At 39.8% G+C, this 20,386-nt stretch overlaps 2 protein-coding genes across 7 annotated transcripts in view; both read left to right on the forward strand.

The window, feature by feature from the left end:
- Positions 1-4,851, forward strand: part of DSTYK (dual serine/threonine and tyrosine protein kinase) — a 44,145-nt gene extending 39,294 nt beyond the window's left edge. For both annotated transcript variants that reach the window (XM_020797310.3, XM_072997296.2), the window contains exon 13: positions 856-4,851. In XM_020797310.3, the coding sequence (XP_020652969.2) occupies positions 856-1,043 (188 nt within the window). In that variant the 3' untranslated portion in view covers positions 1,044-4,851. The remainder of the gene's footprint in view (positions 1-855) is intronic.
- A 6,898-nt stretch (positions 4,852-11,749) lies between these two features.
- Positions 11,750-20,386, forward strand: part of RBBP5 (RB binding protein 5, histone lysine methyltransferase complex subunit) — a 33,845-nt gene continuing 25,208 nt past the window's right edge. For 3 of the 5 annotated variants that reach the window (XM_020797269.3, XM_020797289.3, XM_020797299.3), the window contains exons 1-6: positions 11,750-11,882; positions 14,408-14,433; positions 14,737-14,909; positions 16,600-16,740; positions 17,628-17,790; positions 19,641-19,750. In XM_020797269.3, coding sequence (XP_020652928.1) covers positions 11,864-11,882; positions 14,408-14,433; positions 14,737-14,909; positions 16,600-16,740; positions 17,628-17,790; positions 19,641-19,750 — 632 coding nt within the window. In that variant the 5' untranslated portion in view covers positions 11,750-11,863. Of the gene's footprint in view, positions 11,883-12,673; positions 12,696-14,407; positions 14,434-14,736; positions 14,910-16,599; positions 16,741-17,627; positions 17,791-19,640; positions 19,751-20,386 lie in introns of those variants that run through there. The other 2 variants (XM_020797259.3, XM_020797279.3) reach the window with 2 other exon arrangements.

Here is a 20,386-nt window from a genome sequence, read left to right on the forward strand (position 1 = left end):
AAACAGGCATGATCAATGCTTACTTGGTTTTTTTAAAAATCTAACATTACGATTAATCACCTTTAAGAGGATAAACTGGTTGTGTTGGGAATCTGAATGGAAAAACTGAAAATGCTTCATTGGGGTGCAACATGCTCAGTATATAATAGGCATTAGTTTACCAGAGTTAATGCAGCCTCCTGCATATTCTTTTTAAACTGTTTGCCTGTTTCAAACTCCCCCAACTGTATCCTCTATTTACTTTAAGGTAAGGATATTCACATTTATTTGAAGGTTGGCAAATGTATTTTCTATGTGGATGCCCTCAGCCATGGAAATTCTTCATAATGCATAGCATGTAACAGAAAGGCACAATTAACAACAGCATGGAATTCACCCACTTGAAGCTCACCCCTATGCATGTCTGCTGAGTTTAGCAAGACCTGTATTCCACATAGCTGTGCTCAGGAATCCAGCCTATGTACTTAAGAAATGATTGTTCCATTATAAATATGAAATGCATGAAGATTGGTTCAATCCTGTTTGAACAGTATAACATTGGAAACCTCAAACTCAGTCACAGCACCAGCTTCCATGAATATGGTTCCATACTTTGCTTGTACACTCTTGTTATGCAAATTGTTGTTGTATTCTGTGAGTAGTTGTATAAGCCAGTATTCAGACATATTAAGGATTACATATTTGTATAAGCTCAGAGGTTTTGGTACAAGACTTGGTAAGATGAGGTTTCTTTCTAAAATGACTAACTAGAACTGTTTGCATCTCTTCCTATGATAGTAAAGCCTGAAATAATGAAATCAAAGGATACCTTTCTACTTTTATCAAATAAATATACCGTCTGTTCTTTTTCCCTAGGAGTCCGCCCTGAACGTCTTCCCATTTTTGATGAGGAATGTTGGCAGCTAATGGAAGCCTGTTGGGATGGCGACCCTTCTCAGCGACCACTTCTGGGCATAGTTCAGCCCATGTTGCAGGGCATAATGGACAGGCTTTGCAAGTCAAACTCTGAGCAGTTAAACAAAGGATTGGATGATTCTACTTGAAAAAAAACTATGGAGGAAGTGTTCTGTTATGTGAGAGCTCTGGTCCCCGCCTCACCACTGGAAACTCGAGATGTAGCTCTTCAGAAGAGATCATCCAAAAATTGTGCACTCAGGTGAGAGGATATGAAAAGTCCATGTTACAACAGCAGTCAGGGACAGGAATTCTCAAGCCACACTACTAATGCAAGTTGCCAGTGCTTCCTTCTTTATTGAAAAAAAAAATGAACAAAAAATCAGAGGATTCAGACCTCTTAGTCTACAGGGGAAAGCACTGTATGTTTCAGAAGACTGGCAGCTAGCATATTTACATCTCCAGCTACGGTCTGCTAGTGGTCTATGTATCTCAGCCTCCCTGAATGCCACACATATGAATGTGGATGATTGGAAGAAATCAGTGGTTTTCCTTTTGTAGGAAGGGTGATCCTCCTAACTTTAGCTGCGTGGACAATGAAAGGTATGAGCTAATATTGACTTCCAGTAATGTTTGGTATGTTTACAAGGAGGGATCAAAGCATCCATACTCCTAAGGGGAAGGCCCCACTGCAATGGAATACCCCAAAGGATAAGCTATCTGTTCTTTGTCATGTGATGCAAGCTCTCTTCTGGTGAATGCTTAGTAGCAAGTCTACAGACATCTGACTGAAGATAGGCTTTTTAATATATATACACCAAGATGGGTACTATACCAAAAGAATTTGCACATACAGAAATAGAAACACAGCTTAGCAACTACTGTCTATACCCAATGGACAACTAACAGGTCATGTTTTTAACTACAACTGTTTTCTTTTTTTTTGAGTTAAGAGGCAATGACTGTTTTAAACTCTAATATTGACAAGCCATTTTTTTAAAAAAATATTCCAATGTATATTTTAAGTCATTCCCGGAGAGAGAGAGAGAACATAACAAAAACCTGTCATTATTCCATAGGTGTGCATAGTTGCTGTGCCTGACCATCATTCACTACCTTGAGGGTTATAATTTGGCTGTGTTAATCCAGGAGACCATTACAGGGAACACATGGGGAGGAAGGTCCTGAGAAGTCTGAAATGAAGGGCTCTTTCCCATGTATTCTATACACCTTGGAACAATGATTCCTTTGTTTTGTCTTGTCTTGAAATTTGTTGCTTGGTACAACGGTGAGGATGGCGTAGACAGAAAGAGAGAATGCAACTGGCATAAATAAGAGTAGGGACCAACTGCCAGCATTTCTACGGGTACTTGGAAATCGGGTATGTATCTTCATGCTTCCTCTTTGACTCAATAGGACTTGCACTGGGTCCATCTCCATAGGATAATCTATATACTGTGCAAAGCCAATTAAAGTCTGCACCATACAGTACTTTGTTTCTGAAGTCACTCTTGTACAAAGCAGAAATACAGCCTCTTATCTGTTTTATATAATCCAGTAGAGAAGAAAATAACCCTGCAGTGCTACTTACCAGTTAGATAAACGCATAATTCTGTATGCAGCAAAGTGGAGATGTTTTAAAAATGATTGCATTTATTCAATAGGCATTCATTGTTATGTGGTCATCTAAACTGTATTGGCACTTCTGTCCACAGATTGTAGCATTGGACAAGTTGAACTGAAATGTGCAACAATAGATGCCAAACAGGCTCACAGAAAAGCACATATATTCTTAAATAAAATGTCCTCATAATGTTACATATGTATAACTGGACCACCATACCAGTCACTTGACAGTATTACTCATTACATACCCAATTACTGTGTGCTATGGTGGCTAGTGGCCTTGTTTAGAGTTAGAAGGGTCTAGGTCAGTATTTTTTGGAGTACAGAAACAGTTTGTGTAAAATAAAATAAATAAAACTGTATTTGAAAATGTATTGAATAGCTTTTCCCAAGCAACTACTTCCTTACTCTTTACCCTGTGCCTTTTTTAAAAAAAGCTGAGTCCAAGTATGGTTCAGTTCCACTCGGTCTGTCTTTCCCCATAGACACAAATTGCCTCCATATACCTTGAGCAACCACTGAACAACCATGCACCCACTCCTCTGTTAGACATACTTTTAAATTATTCTTTTGATCAGTCCTGAAGTGGATTTCAGTCTCTGGAACAGATAAACTTTGTTGTCTGAAAGGTGCTACCGTTTAAAATGTATTGGGCTTTGATTTAAACCATAATACTCTTCAATATTTGAAGTGCTCTCCCCATTCTGTTACTATGTTTATGTTCTAAGCATGTAATGTAAACACTAAATAGTTTCACAGCTGTAGCTACAGAGGCAAGCAAAGAGGCCCACCATAGGTATTGCACTGTGACTAATGATGGCCATTGCTGAGCACATCGGAACACAGTGCTCTTGTCTTCCTCCAATGACTTTACCGAATCAGAGATTTGTCAAAGGCAAAACACAAGAGGTCTCTGAAAAGTGACTGTTCCACTGAAGTACAACTTGATATATTAAGATACTACCTTCAGCCCCACTCTCATGCCATGCTCTTTTTCTAGGACCAAGCCTTCATCATCCATTTTGTTCTATACCTAAAAGAAAGCTTTGTTTACTGAGCTGTATTATGCAAGGTTTACACATTGTCAGCCTGATGGTCATCAGCCTGATGGCTAAAGCAGGTGCTCTGAAAGAGAAGTTTCCATAAAACTGGAGACATGATCAATTGAGCTAGTTTACAAAACAAGAATACTTGCAGAAATTGCAAGCTGGAGGAAGTACAGCATCCATACTGGTGCTAGTACCTGATGGTTTCAAGACAAATATTCAGTGTTGATCCGTTGCAGGGTACTTCTTATTTTTCCTTTGGAAACCATGGCCATTTAGCCTCTGCACAAACACTACATAGGAACTGCATGAGCTGACCATTAGCTGCTAAAGCAAGGCTTGAATGCAATGCCGGACTGCCATGATGTGGCACTGGAGTGCTACTCTCAGCTTGCTGCTGCATTGCTGCTACCAATCACATTGTTGTCCAGTCAAGTGGATTGTAGGAGCTGTTATTTGGCAACTGACAATGTTTCTTGTCTCCTCCTTCCCTGTTATTACTCTCTCTTGTCTAGTTAAAAAGCAAGCTATTTCACAGACTCCTTTTAGCACTTCTGTTTGCTAGTCACTCCCTTTCCCATGATGGTGTTTGGAGGGTCAGGAGACACTTGAATGTTGGCTTTTGCAGGGTGGTAGATGTTAATGGAAGGAACTTTAGTGCTGCATCCCTATTGAGTGTAGTTCTGTTTTGAGTTCCTTTCATTTTTAGAGATGTACATAATGCTTTCTCTGTATTTACTGGTTTCCACACTAGATGTCATTCTTATTTTAAAAATTGTAATACAGTACTGCATTTTTTTTCTCCAGGGAGAGAATAAGAGCACATGTGCATTTGAAAACTCCCTCAGGGGCTTATATAGCACTGCATTTCTTAAAACTTTTTATTGTTTTTGTTTTGTTATTGATGGTCAACTATTACACTTTCCTGTTGGGGAGGGGAAACATGAAAAGAGCTGTACAGTTCCCATGTAATGCCTATAGATTTTGTACTACTGTTATTTTTCAAACTGATGTATATTAGTCTTAAAGGCAGAAGCAACAAACTTACTGACTGTATAGGAAAAGTGCAATAACATGGAAAATGACATGGTTAAGAACAATTATTTCCCTTGTATTCTGAAATAGTAATCTCTCCACTGCAGCCCCATTCCCCATTATATGTATTTTAAGAGACGTGACTGTGGGTCAAGACTTCATTTAGTGCCATAATGAAGGTCTGTTTTTAATAGACAATAGAATGCACAGAAATGCTGTGTTGTACAATAAAGGTTGCATTAACATCTTATGCTGCTTGTCTGGTGTTTTCTTCTAATAAACATTACAGAAACTTGGCTTAGTTTGTCACGTTAGTACTTGGGGATGTCAGGTTGGACAACACAGATCAATAAACTGCCAGTTACTTAAGCACTTGTGCTACTGTACTGGGTTAACAAAGGGATGCTTCCTCCTTGTATCTGTAATTTAAATTATAAAAGCTAGAGATACCAGTTTTATGTGGGCTGAAATACCCGTAGAAACCTCTATAAATGCCATTGAAAAGCCCACAATCTCTCACTGGTCATTCCTACACTTTTTTTCTCCTAGTACACTGCACTATAACTGATACAGTATCCATTCGTTGGTTATATTAGTAAGTGATAGCATACCAAAGGATAGGCCAAATTCAGTCCTAGGACCATATGTTATGTCCTAGAGCTGCTCCTAAGGCTTCTTGCACCTTTTTTTTTCTGGCAGAATTCCAGCTCCTGAAAGCATCTAGATAGAGCAGACCTGGTCAAAGTGCGGCCCGCGGGCCGCTCCTATCCGGCCTGCCCGTCGCTGCTGAGTGAGCTGGAGCTCCGGCTCCAGTCACTCAGCACGACAGTAAGCAAAACTTGTGAGATCTGACGCTGGGATCTTGTGAGTTTTGACTGTTACTCTTGAGCTGCAGGCTGTGGAGCCTGCGGCTCAAGAGGCCAGAAGCGATCCTTGCGCAAGCGACATGATGATGCACCACATTGCCTGTGCAGGATAGAAGACAGTTGGAGAGGAAGGCCATGGGGGAACGGAGGATAGGTGAGTTAGCTCAGTGTTAGGTTTTTTTCCTCCCCCCCCCCCCCCCCGGTGAACGAATTACAACGCTCACATAGTTAACTCCCTAAAAAGTTTAGGGAGTTGACTACGTCAGCCTTGTAGTTTGATCACCGCAGGGCCTCACTCAATGGGGGCCTATTACTACCCACCCCCGAACACAGTTCAGATTTTTCATGTGGCCCCCTATAGAAATTAATTGCCCACCCCTGAGATAGAGTGATCTCTCTTCAAATAGGTAATACACGCAGCATTGCTTAATTTTGAGGGACCACATATTGGCTCACAAACCTAACTTGCCTACTTACGATGTAACCTGTGTTAGAGGAATGCTTGTGTCTCCACATTTTTGTTTGTTCAGTCGTTTAGTCATGTCCGACTCTTCGTGACCCCATGGACCAGAGCACGCCAGGCCCTCCTATCTTCCACCGCCTCCCGGAGTTGTGTCAAATTCATGTTGGTTGCTTCGATGACACTGTCCAACCATCTCATCCTCGGTCATCCCCTTCTCCTCTTGCCTTCACACTTTCCCAACATCAAAGTCTTTTCCAAGGAGTCTTCTCTTCTCATGAGATGGCCAAAGTACTGGAGCCTCAGCTTCAGGATCTGTCCTTCCAATGAGCACTCAGGGTTGATTTCCTTTAGAATTGATAGGTTTGTTCTCTTTGCAGTCCAGGGAACTCTCATAGGGTTACTAAAAAGATATGCAAGAAATGCCTTTTTAATATTTGATCCTAAGCACCTTATAGGGTAGCAGAGCAGCCATATACAGCTGAGTCAAAAACATTTATTCAGCAAGGGTTATTTCTGTTTTACTGCTACAACACTTAATACTTGGCAATAGAAGAGCATAAGGTTTCCAGCCTTTTTAATTATGTTGTTGGCCAAAAAATGTTGGTGCCTAAGAGTATGAATCTGAAAAAGGGTTTGTCAAGCTCACATTTCTTCTAAACACATTAAAGACATCTGTTAAACCAAATTTTGCAGGCTCTGTACTGATGGATAAAACCTTTATTTTTCAGCAGAGATCCTGGCAAAAAGTGCCTGTTTTGCAAATTTCATCAGTGTTCTCTTTGTCATAAAGGTGATTATTCTGAAAGTGGATCAGTACAAAAAACAACACACAATTCCCTTAAGTTGCTACAGGTAATGATCCTGTTTTTAAATATATGTTAACAGTTTCTAGAAATTTAGCTTGGCAATAGCAGATCTGTTTGGTCTGCTGGCAAATTGGAACATGGGTCAATTGATGAATGTATAAAATGGGGGGCTGGTGGCAACGCACATGCTTTGCATGCAGAAGTTCCTAGATGTATTCCTCACCATCTCCATTTAGGGCTGGAAGAGACTCTTCTTTGATAACCTGGAGAGTCACTGCCATTCAGTCTGTAGTCTGCTGTGGTCCTAGTAGAAGTACCTCCAAGCTAAGCTTTTGCAGTATCTATTCTGATTGCCCACTTCATGTAGTTTTTAAATCTGTTTTTTGCCATGTGTCAAGCTTAGGAAGAGTTCCCATAGGAAAAGATTCCATTTGTGTGGGTATCAAGTGGTCCTCAGAAATCCCATTTGCAAAGAATAGAATCCCAGAAAAGACATTAAGAGGGGAATTTCCTCCATCTCTAGGTCCCATGAAAATCTCTCGAGACCTGCAGTGCCTCCTTGGGTCTTTTATTTTCCATTCAGAAATTTGGGACCACAAAGCCTGCTTTCAAGCATGTGCATCCTCAAAATTATAGATAAAATGGATGGACTCCTCAGTCACATACCAGAAAGCATCCAGATAGTAGATAAAAGCAGCAGCATGATGAAAGTTGTAGATGAATGAGAGACATTTTTATCACTTGGCTTCTAAACCCTCATGTTGGAGAAAGTAGAAGACTGCAGTAATTCCAGCATTATTTCACCCACCACAAAGAAGATAACTTCATCCTTGGACTATGTATGTGCACCTAGATCTGTAGTGCCCACCCTGATGACGGGTCTTGCAGGACTTGAAAGCTGAGATAAACATCTCTCTCCCATCATTGTCATATTTTAGTGTGTAATTTAGTGTGTAAATTAAATATTTCAATTTGTCTGATACAGTGCTTATCTCCTTTGTGTGTGTGTCACCAAGATTGGGAAGGAAAATTCAATATACATAATCTGGGTAGAACTGAAACATCTTTCCTTGAGCAGATTCTACAGAGTTGCAGACACCATTGTTTGAAATATCATGCATATTTGTTTAATATCATAATTTATTTTCTAATACAAAATAATACAAATATAAAATAATAAAAATATAAAAGTAAATATTCACAGCTTAGGAACCTTGATGACAAAGATACACTAAAGATGTTTTCAAAGACATAGCCAATTTTGTATTTATTTATTTAATTTTCTTTATTTATATGCCATCTTTCTCTTTAAAAGTTTTACATGTGCCACAGGTATATTTGTTATCCTGAAAAAAGGCACATCAGTTAATAGAAATGGTCACTTGGACAACTATCTAGAAAAGCTCTCTAGCATTTCAACTGAAAATCAGAACATAACAGTCACTCTTTATATACTATTCTCCATATACAATTAAGAAGAGAACAATCAAAATAATACACTGCTATGTATTATAAATAATGCTTGTGTGCCATCCTCATCACCACCTCCTTAAGGGTAGATAAAGGTACTTTTCTGATTGCTATACTATATGTTAATTTGTATGGGTGTATGCCTTCATATTTTTTTAGGGACATCAATTCCAAGAATTCCCCAGGCAGAATTCTGGGAGTTTCAGCCTGCAAATGCATCTACAGACACCTGTTTCTGCTCACCTGGAGCAGGGCCTGCTGAATTTGCATGGTTTTCTCCTACCTTTGTTTCCTCTTGTTAATGTAAAATAAATAAATAAATAAATTGGAAGTTGCCACAGTGATTCCTGGAAGTTGTAGTTCTTAGGAAAGCAACCTAAATTGACCCAAATGGGCAGTGTGGCTCCAGGCCCTGCTTGAGTGAGCAAAAGGTAGCTGTAATCAAGCATGCGTTGTTTGAAACTCCCAGAATTTGCTTGAGGAATTCTCGGAATTACAGTCAAAAAACTCAAAAATGCACACACCTAATTCATTTGCTCTGTAACAGTGTTGTAGCCGCAGCTTTTAAAGGAAGGAGGCTGGTTTAATAAATATTGAATAAAAATTCTAGCAGATTTCTAGAAGCTTTGCAAGCAGTTGTTTGGTTTATATCTTGCCTTTATCCCAAATAATAGGACTCAGGGTGAGTCATAACAATATGAACTAAAAAGTTACAGAGTCACAGAAACTTAAATTGCTAAAAAAACACTATGAAATGTAATACATTAAAACAAATTGAAAGCAATTTCACATCACAGCTGTAGCAAACAGCCCTGCCCTCGCAGAACAGTGAAGAAGGAGCCTATGAGTGGATGGAAGGCAGAGCCAAGGGGGGCGGGCGGAGGGAGCTGGATATAAAGACTGGTGGAGGGAGCCTGAGAGGGAATCTGGGAGAAAGAGACTGTATCTTGAAAGTGACTAGAGAGAGAGTTAGACATCTGTAAGAGTCTAGATTGAAGTAGAGTGTTAAAAGAGTTTTGAAGTTGTATCTGATTAGATTCAAATATAAGTGATTGGCAGCCTGTGATTGATCTAATGAATACGTATCAGCTAATAACTTCCCTGAAAAAATAAAAGACTTACGTTTTAACAGCACACTTGCCTCCATACGTAACTGATATTAAAGCATTGATATCTGGTGGCAGCGAACAAGAAAGAGCGAGAGCCTCGTGAAGGCCTGGGGGATAGGAGCTTCGGAGGAAATTGCCACAACAGCTATTTAAAAAAGCATAGTACTCAGCCAGTAAAAGTCCATAAAAATTACCCATAGAATTTTCAAAGTAACAGCTGTGTTAGTCTGTACGTATCTACCCTAGAACTGGCATTGTCAGGTAAGTTTACAGGCATTCATAACAAAAATGAGAGGTGGAAAGATTGTGACATTTTAAAGACTATTTTTGTGTAAGGTTTTGTGCATTGCAATTCACTTCTTTAGACACATGGAGTAAAATATTGAGGTTACAAGTTTATATAGACAGCATACAGAATTTTAGGTGAGGACCAAGTGGAATGGTACACAGAAGATGAAAAGTGCATTAGTAACACTTGTAAAGAGCTTCCAAAGTGTTGATTGCACAAACATCCTGGCAATAGATACTTAACTAATGCAAAGTATTTGTCAACTGATCCACGATGGTTAGGCTGTAGTCTCCGAATTGATGAAGGAAATAATTCTGAATTTAGAAAAAGTTTGTTGTGTTGAGATCAGAAATTCCCAAAGCCATGCACAAGACAGTTCTGTAAACAGAATGAAACACCCAACTTTTAAAAAGATATGGTGCATGACACTTTCTGATTTTGGCTGTACATAAAAAGCCAGCAAAACAACAGCTGATAAATATAGATATAAGAAATACTGTATTGGTATCTGACTTTTAGAAGAACAATAGAATTTATGGATATAGCTGAAATCAACTGTGTTCCTCACAAATGTCTTGTTCAAATCTCCCCGTTTTCCTACAATATTTAGATTCAGAGGAGATAACTAAAAAAATAGTCCTATTCATGGGACATTCCAGTGTGCATCTAAAGACTTTAACGGGGGCGGGGGGGGCGTCTTAGCAAATTGTGGCTAAAACTGTTGCTTAGCATATTAAACTGCAACTAGGATAGGCCCACTGAATCAACAGAATTTATGGAAGAGTTGGGTAATTACCTACTTCCAGAATATTTCCATTAAAAATATTTTGAAAATGTGGTACCAATTGTAAAGGAATTCTTAGTTTCTGTATCCCAATACAGTTGGTCCCCACTCCCACAAGTATGCATGTTATGTATATAAACATGTGGTCACAATATTATAACCTATATGTCTGAAGAAAGTCATGTACAGTAGTCCAAAAATGCTCACACTGAAATAAATCTACTTGTCTTTACCACAACACAATTTTTGTTTCATGTTGTTATCATATGCCGTTAAGCCATCTCTCACTCATGACAACTGTATGATTTCCAAAATGTCCTGTCATCAGCTGCCCTGCTCCTCTCTTGCAGACTCAAGCCTGTGGCGACAGGAGTCAATCCATGCAATATCTGGTCTTCCTCTTTTCTTGCTGCCTTCCATTTTTTGCAACAACATTGGTTTTTCCAAAGAATCCTGCCTTCTCATGATGTGTCCAAATTAGTACAGTTTCAGTTTCATCCTTTTCCCCTCTAGAGATGGTTCAGACTTGATTTTTTTTTTTAATTATCAAGGACCCACTTGTCCGTCTTTCTGGCAGTCCAGGGAATCTGCAAAGCTCTCCTCCAGCACATTTCAAACAAATCATTTTTCCCCCGGTCAGCTTTCTTCCCTGTTCAGCTTTCATACCCACATATGGTGATCAGAAATACAAGAATGTAGATAATCTTTGTTTCATGTTGTTGTTTAGTCGTTAAGTCGTGTCCGACCCCATGGAACAGAGCACGCCAGACCCTCCTGTCTTCCACTGCCTCCCGGAGTTGGGTCAAATTCATGTTGGTTGCTTCGATGACACTGTCCAACCATCTCGTCCTCTGTCGTCCCCTTCTCCTCTTGCCTTAACACTTTCCCAACATCAAGGTATTTTCCAAAGAGTCCTCTCTTCTCATGAGATGGCCAAAGTATTAGAGCCTCAGCTTCGGCTAAATGCGTTTGTGAACAGGATAATGGCTTCAGACCTCTCATCCTTACAAATGTTTGTACCTGAAATACAAAGCCATTTCAGCGCCTTATATTTTCCACATCTTTTTCCCGAAGGCTCGCACCCATCTTCTTTCCTGAAGCGTCACAAAGCTATAGCCTCCCTTCCCGTTTTCCTTTGCGCCCCCTCCTCCCAAACTGCCATCCCGGAACTTTCCTCACGCACCACCTTGTTTCAGGCCGGCGTTCATTATAGTCAGTACTGCGATTCCGAGTTGTCCTTAGCATTGCCGGCTTGCTCCAAACACCAATTCTTCCCTCTGCAACGTTGTTTGTGCCGTTCTTTAACCGTCGAGAGCGAGTAACAAGGTCCAATGTGGGTATAAAAAGAAAGCGAGACCGATGGGAGGAGTGAGGAGTCATATTTGTCAGGCGGCCCGGGGGCAGCCCCTGCGGAGTGAGGGCCCCTGGGTCCTTGGCTTCGGAGCGGGATCGGACGGAGCGAGAGAGTGGCCAAGATGAACCTGGAGCTATTGGGTGCGTGAGTTAAAGTTGCTCCTTTGGGCGCTCCTTCCTGCTTGGTGGAGTGGGAGGCGGGCAGGGCGCAGGAGGCGGGGAGGCCGTTGGCAGATGGGGTTGCGGGGCCGATGCGCGAGGGGGGTGCGGGGCCGTGAAGTTCCCAAAGTGCCGGGACATCCGAGGCTGGGTCGGGGAGCGGAGAAATTGCGGGGGCTGCTTGAGGGCAGGAGGCGTCCTTGCTGGAAGGAAGGCTGCCTTGGGCGGGTTCGAGCCGTGCCGACCTGTCCCCTGAGGGGGCGACAGTGAAGCCGGCCATGGCCAGGGCAGGCTGTCCGTGGGTCGCTCGCGGCAACGCTCAGCACAAGTGCAAGAAGACTCCGATACGGAGAAAGAGAGCGAGATAACGGCGGCCTGGAGGTGGCAGGTCGACCTCGAGCACCCTGCCCTTCTGGCTGGCCATGGCTATTATCACGGTGACAAAAGTTGGCACGCTCACAAGGCACCGCTTTGCCTCATCCCTGCCTCCCCAGCTGGTCTCTGTGCTGAGCGATCTGACACGCGTGGCTCTGTTGCCATGGCAGCTTCTGGCCATTTCTCTGGCACCCTGGCCGTGGCCGTCGCCTCCCGCAGCTTGCCTTGTGCTGCTGCATTTAGTCAGGTGTGAAGCAGCTCCGTGAAATGGTGTTAGTAAGTGTGGGTTAGTTGTTCAATATGGGTTCAGTTTCTCAGTTGACTCCTTTGGCCAGCCTCTTTCAACATTACCCTGTGGAGCCTACTTCTAGCCATATTCGCATGAAAAGACTCGCTGATCTTAGTGGGTTTCACTTTCTAGTAAGTAATCTTAGATGGTATGCCTTAATCCTTTTGCCACTTGGACTGTTCTCAGTAGTAAAGGCAAACAAGGTGGTTGTTGTGGGTTTTTCGAGCTCTCTGAAGGTTGTTCTTCCTAACGTTTCGCCAGTCTCTGTGGCCGGCATCTTCAGAGGACAGCACCGGCATCTTCAGAGGACAGCACTCTGTGCTCTGGTGTAGTTGGCTTGGGAGTGAAGATGCCAGCCACAGAGACTGGCAAAACGTTAGGAAGAACAACCTTCAGAACATGGCCAAAAAGCCCGAAAAACCCACAACAACCATTAGATCCTGGCTGTGAAAGCCTTTGCGAATACAGCAAACAAGGTGCTTGAAGAAATCAAACAGCTACCCAAGGCCACTGCCTATCCCACAGTCATGATAGAACATTGATGTGCAAACTGCTCATGAATGGAATTTTTAAAACTGGACTTCATTGTGGCTTAAGCAGAGCATAGTTTCTCTGTGGAAAGTGCTTGCAGAGTAGTGAGCTCCAAGTAATGTATGCAAATGATCCATGGCACACATGGGACAACAAAGCAAAAGGGAGTTTCTATACAGTACATGGGGTGACAAAACCAAAAGAACCTGGTAATAGGAAATGTGTGACCTCAGATTTGCTTGATCTCAAATACCGATCATTCCCTGAATAGGAGCAAAGCTCAGGGCCAAACTAGGGTTTACATTAAATTTATGCATTTAAACCATGTATGGACCATTCTCCATCCTAGGTGCAGTGTTTTTAAAAATGCAAAGCACATCAGTTTTAAACAACAGCAGCCATTAAAGGCAAATCTAACCTTTTTCTTCTTTATTGTAGTCTTAAGTTGGGAGGGGAGGAATTCTTCCTTTTATGTTGCACTGGGAACAAATCTTGCATTGATGCTTGCTCCTGAGTCTTTCAAAAGTAATGTTAGAGCACAGATTCTTTCTCTCAAATGTATTGACTTCCTTTCATCTTTATCTTATTTTGTTAGCATGCAAAAGACTTGATAAAGTAACAGGAACAATAATGGGTTATAACTAATACTCCAAAAATAGGCATATCATCTCAGGTTAAAGGACTCTATTAATGTGTCTGAACATTGTTTACTGGACAATTATGTGCTTAAATAAGCCCCACTGGACAGCTAGTTTCAGAGGTCCATCTCAGAAAAAATACTATATTTTCCCTTAGTAGTAGGACTAGGCATAGAGTTCCTTAAATTTAATAGCAGTTTCTCCATCAAAGAGAACATTATGTTTTGTTTTGTTTTGCCTAGGGACAATGAGGGAGAAAAGTCCCTTCTGATAATTTTTACCTTAGGCAACTAGAATGCTGCCATTTTGAAGGAAAAGGCTGCTGGTGACCAGACTTTTCAGGGTTGTCTGACAATGTTTTGCTGTTTTGTTGCCACACATTTACATTTTGTTCTTCTGGGAAATGTTACACCATGCTAAGCAGTGGTGCTCAAATACCGTATTTGTTTCTGTCTTGTCACTTAAGAATATATTAAACTGGCTGTACTTTGTCACCAAACATTCTTCAGATTCTGAAGCATGTACCCACACACTGCATACCATTTTTAAAGCATCAGATTTGTTATGTCAGAATATTACAGCTCATTTTCACCTTGAACACTGATGTATTCTATAACATGATGAGTGTGATGTTGTATACTCTTTTCATGGTTTCTGCTTCTGTTTTATTTCAGAATCATTTGGGCAGAACTATCCAGAGGTAAATGCCTTTACTGTTAGATACATGCTGTTCTAATATTATTTGGTTTGATTTGCTGTTTGAAACATACTTACTTTTGCTGAACTGTGGTGTGAGTATTTGGTTTGTATTAAACCACATCAAGCAAATGTATCCATTGCAAAAATGTCCTTCTTCAACTTTTGGTTACTTTCTGTACAGTATATTAATTTTGTGGTAAGTTTTTGAATCATCTCACAAATGGAATTGGCTTTCTTTGTTCAAAACAATTTAGAGAGGTAAAGATTTAAAAATACTGTTTAAAAATGTCTGTTTTGTTTTCAGGAAGCTGATGGCACCCTGGATTGTATTAGTATGGCTCTTACATGCACTTTTAATAGGTGGGGCACTCTCCTAGCAGTGGGTTGTAATGATGGTCGAATTGTCATTTGGGACTTCTTGACAAGGGGCATAGCAAAAATTATAAGTGCCCATATCCATCCAGTCTGCTCTTTATGGTAAGAACTTACCTTAATATCAGCTAAATATGATCTGTAGATAGTATGTCAGCAGTTTGGGTTGAAAATAGAATATGCCCTGCATATGTTCACAAGTTAAAGCTTACGTATCATTTTCACAAATCAAAATATTTGTCTTAACACTAAATGCTCGGTTTCCCTACAAGTGATCACTATCCATAGCTTGTGTATATGTGCGGAGGTGGGAATTATACATGCATTTTGAGCTTCATGTGAACTTCATACATGAGCAGATAAAGATAAAATCTGTTTTCATAAAGTGAATATTGGCCAGAATCCTGTCCTATTGGTGTTTGCCTGAGATTCATGTAATTTGACATGACTAATTGTGGATAACTGATGAGGTCCAAGAACATACATAAGAACATAAGAAGAGCCCTGTTGGATCAGGCCAAGGGCCAATGTAATCCAGCTTCCTATTTTTCACAGTGGCCCAACCAGATGCCTTTGGGAGCACACGAGATACCTGTCTCCTGATACCCCTCCCCTGCATCTGGCATTTGGAGGCACCTTCCTTCTGACTGGGGATTATGCATCCCCATCATGGCTTGTAACCTGCAATGGACTCTTCCTCCAGGAATCTGTCCAGTCCCCTTTTCAAGGCATCTAGGCCAGATGCCATCACCACATCCTGTGACAAGGAGTTCCACAGACTAACAACACCCTGGGTAAAGAAATATTTTCTTTGTTTGTTCTCACTCTCCCAACACTCAGTTTGAATGGATGTCCCCTGGTTCTGGTATTGTGTGAGAGGGAAAAGAGCTTCCCTCTATCCACTTTATCAATCCCCTGCGTAATTTTATACATGTCAGTCATGTCCCCCCTCAGGCATCTTTTCTCTAGACAAATATTGTGTTTAATCTGTGCATCTCCATTGCACAGCTAGGTGTATGAGCAAGCATATAGCTGAGACAGCTACGACAAGTTGCATAAACCTTACATTAATGCTAGTGGGAAGGTCCTTCCTTCCTTCCTTCCTTTTTGACACAGAATCACCCTTCTTCCCACACAATATCAATAAACTGTTCTGAAAACTAACTTTTCTCCATTTCAAAAACAGCTTACTTTGCTATAAGAAAAGGAAATCTAATATCTCTTGGACCCATGGAACTTATTGTATGGTTCTTTCAGTTCTGGTCATTGACTTTAAATATTTTTCCTCATTACATGTACCATTTTAGTTTGTGCTTTCTAGTCTAGAAATGTTGCCTTGCATTTTAAAGGCTACATTTCCACCTGATCTGTGGATATTTCGTATATTTTCAACAGTTTTAACACAATATTTGAGTGTATTTTTGAAGTCCTATAGGGCTTCAAATTAATGAGAAAGTCATAGGTCATGTTTATTGTAAATAGTTTACTCTGAGAACCGTAGAGTTGTAATTTTATTTTGCAGTAACTTCATTGCTTTCTAGTTGCATTTGATTTGAGCCCCATCTTTAATGGTATAGAACAGAAGTGAGGAATTTTCAGTCCAAGAACAACATTTTTGTATAACCCCTCTGGAGATTGCATGCCAGTATGGCCAGAGCCCAAAGTAGGGGTCAAACCTACATATTCTTTCTATCCTTCTCTTCTTCCATCTTCATCTCTATATGTCCATGCAACTCTCTTTTTATCACTATTTTTATGAAGATAAAGGCAAAGGATCTTGATTTTTGTCTTCCAGTTGGAGTCGAGATGGCCACAAACTGGTGAGCGCATCCACTGATAATATGGTATCTCAGTGGGATGTTCTTACTGGTGATTGCGACCAAAGGTTTCGTTTCCCATCTCCTATCCTGAAGGTCCAGTACCATCCCCGAGATCAGTAAGTAATATTAAAGTGCTCTTTTTGTGGAGTAGGTTCTAAATTGTAGAAAAATTATTCATTTTTAGTTTATATTATTTAAATCAGTATTTTAGTCTGTGCTTTGTAGTAAAATAGTTAAAACTTAAATTGGCCAGGCTTGTGTAGAAATGGAAAATGGAAATCTATATTCATATACAAAAGGTGGCCATTGGTGATGCTAGTTCAGCACACTGATTGGTTTACTGGTGTACCAAATTGTTTATATCAGCAATGATCTGTCCACTCTGAAGGCACTGAGAAGTTTACAACTAAATATCATCAACACATTGATGACACTCAGCTCTGTAGGTGAATTCAGAAGGATTTCCTATCCCAGAAGCACTCCAGTGTTTGCTTGCTGTTTTTTTTTAAATCTGTAGAAAAGAAGACATGCATTTTGTATTTATCCCTATGTTGCAGAATTCTAAATTGTATGATTGGGTTTGTAGACGTCCTGCATCTTAACTGATCAAAACATCATTCTCTCCACCCACATCTTCTAAGCTCTTACTAGATGGTGCTCTTGCATCTTTTTCTTTCCTTCATTTCCCCCCAAACCTTGCTTCACAACATGTAAAATATGTTGCTGTTGAACTCCAGAAAGAATATGACACTGTTTATATCGCTGTTCTCTAGATATATTTTTTTTGAAATAGCTACATTTTATACGACTTTCTGTCAACTTCCAAAGTAGCAATAAATTTGCTATTCAATTTTAGTCCGAAAGACAGTGGAATTTATTAGTTCTGAATCTGAATATAGAGTACATAAAACAAAAGAGCAATTCTGACATTTATTTATTTATTTATTTATTTATTTATTTATTTATTTATTTATTTATTTATTTATTTATTTATTTATTTTAGAAACAGGGTCTTGGTGTGTCCCATGAAGTCTGCCCCAGTCATGCTAACTCTGTCTGATTCAAAACATGTCGTTCTACCAGTGGATGATGACTCTGATCTGAATGTGGTGGCTTCTTTTGACCGGCGAGGGGAGTATATCTATACAGGGAATGCAAAAGGGAAGGTAAGAAGTCACAGAAATACTCTTTCTTTCTTTCTTTCTTTCTTTCTTTCTTTCTTTCTTTCTTTCTTTCTTTCTTTCTTTCTTTCTTTCTTTCTTTCTTTCTTTCTTTCTTTCTTTCTTTCTTTCTTTCTTTCTTTCTTTCTTTCTTTCTTTCTTTCTTTCTTTCTTTCTTTCTTTCTTTCTTTCTTTCTTTCTTTCTTTCTTTCTTTCTTTCTTTCTTTCTTTCTTTCTTTCTTTCTTTCTTTCTTTCTTTCTTTCTTTCTTTCTTTCTTTCTTTCTTTCTTTCTTTCTTTCTTTCTTTCTTTCTTTCTTTCTTTCTTTCTTTCTTTCTTTCTTTCTTTCTTTCTTTCTTTCTTTCTTTCTTTCTTTCTTTCTTTCTTTCTTTCTTTCTTTCTTTCTTTCTTTATTTGACTTATATACCGCCCCATAGCGCTACAAGCACTCTCCGGGCGGTTTACAATTTTTAATTATACAGGCTACACATTGCCCCCCCAGCAAGCTGGGTACTCATTTTACCGACCTCGGAAGGATGGAAGGCTGAGTCAACCTTGAGCCGGCTACCTGGGATTTGAACCCCAGGTCGTGAGCACAGTTTTAGCTTTAGTGGGTAGACAGTTCTAATATCCTATACGTAATTCACACATGGTTTCTTATTTTAAGCATATCCATTAAAGGAGTTTCTTGAATCAATTGTCATGTAGCATAATCATAATGATGTGTATATAACTGACTTCAGTAAATTTATTCCCTGTAAAATGTCCATAGGATTGCAGCCTCAGGCTATAGCTGCATTCTTCTTTACATGAGAGTAGGACTCATTGACCACAGTAGTCCCAAATGCTGTCTTATCTGTATATGAATATAATGACATATAATTGTGAGTAAATCTTTGGTAACCTGTAACAATCTGAACCTAATCCAGTAAATGTGAAAGGATAGCTAGGAATGGATTTGCTTTCCACCCTTAGAAGCCATGAATTCCATATTACAAAGGCCCCTTATGTCATCCAGCTTACATATTCAGGGCTCTTTCAGACTTTTCATGTGAATTGAAGCATCACTACATGCTTAGTTTTCTTTGCCACTGTTGCTAAATGTATAGCCACCAGGAGACAAATTCCCACTTCTCTTTCATGCTGTACACTTCATCATTTTTTGTTTACTGTATTTTTTGTTGCTTTTAGGTAATTATTGTCTACCAAAGTAACTGATACTTATAAATAAAGGAGACAACCTGTGTAATCTAATTTACAAGTTTAAAATTCAAAGCACACATAGAAGGGAGAAAGTAGGGGTCCTCAAGGCTAAAAAAATATGATTGGATATAAGAAAGCATTTGTGTCTTATTTTGAAAAGGCTGATGTTCCTTGCTTTTGAACTTGCTTTGATAGCAGATGGTGCTTTTTTGTTCGTTTTTTGTTTTGACTGATGGATAAGAACAGAATCCTCTTCCCTCTGTAGTTTCAGGGCTATAAACTGTTGGAGCCACTTGCTGTTTCTAGTAGGCAATAGAGATTATTTGTTTTGGAAAAGCTACCGTTTTGCAGGATGGACTGGATGGAAACATAGTTTCATATATGTCTTACAAAGTTTCACTGTCTTAAATTCTCCATTTATAATTGATAGAGTTATCACTAGCTTTTGTTGTTGCTGTTACTAATTAATGAGAGATTGAAGCATGTTTAAATCCCTTGCTAAACAATTTGTGAGTCACTGGTGGAACTGAAACTCATAATCCTTTTTTTGATGTCTGTGCAGATTTAATTTTTCACAGTTTGTAAAAAAAGCCCATCGAAATATGATGAGCTGCAATGAAGGCAATCTAATTTATTTCTTGTTTGTACCTTTAGATCTTAGTCTTAAAGACAGACACCCAAGACCTTGTGGCTTCCTTTAGAGTAACAACAGGAACCAGCAATACCACAGCTATTAAATCCATAGAGTTTGCTCGGAAAGGGAGGTGAGTTGAAAGTTGTAGCCCTACTCACATTTTTAAAATGTATTAATCAAATACATAGTTGGGAAGAGCAGGATCATGTCCACTGCCATTCCAGCAACTTCTGTATGTTCAATAAAATGTGGAAACAATTTTCTGTGTGAATAGATGTGTACATACTTTTGGGGACCCTGATCATGGCTACATAGCTATAACGCTATAATTTTACGAATGGTTTCTCCTCCATTAAATCATTGCAATCAGACCAGTTAGTTAATGGTGATATTTTCTCCATGTGTTATGTGCACGCTGTTTGAAGATATGTTTGTTTCCATAACTATTCTTAAAGCAATACATTGAAAACTAACAGTTTTTTTCAGGAGACAGTTGTAATACTCAGTCTGGCAATAATAAGTTAAACTGTGTGTAACATATTAAATTGCCTTATATCAAGTCAGACTGTTTGTCTAGCCTTGTGTCGTCCATGCCAGTCACGGGGAACCTGAACCCTGCAGATGATATTGCATTGTAATTCCCATCAGCCCTATCTAGCATAGCCAGTGATAAGAGATGATGGAAATTGCAATCTGAGAAATGAAAGGCTATATGCTCCCCATCCTTCTGCCTTATATCATCCTGGTGTCCAAGGTGAAGCAGACT

This window comes from Pogona vitticeps, chromosome 4, assembly GCF_051106095.1.
Source record: "Pogona vitticeps strain Pit_001003342236 chromosome 4, PviZW2.1, whole genome shotgun sequence".
NCBI classification, from domain to species: Eukaryota; Metazoa; Chordata; class Lepidosauria; order Squamata; family Agamidae; genus Pogona; species Pogona vitticeps.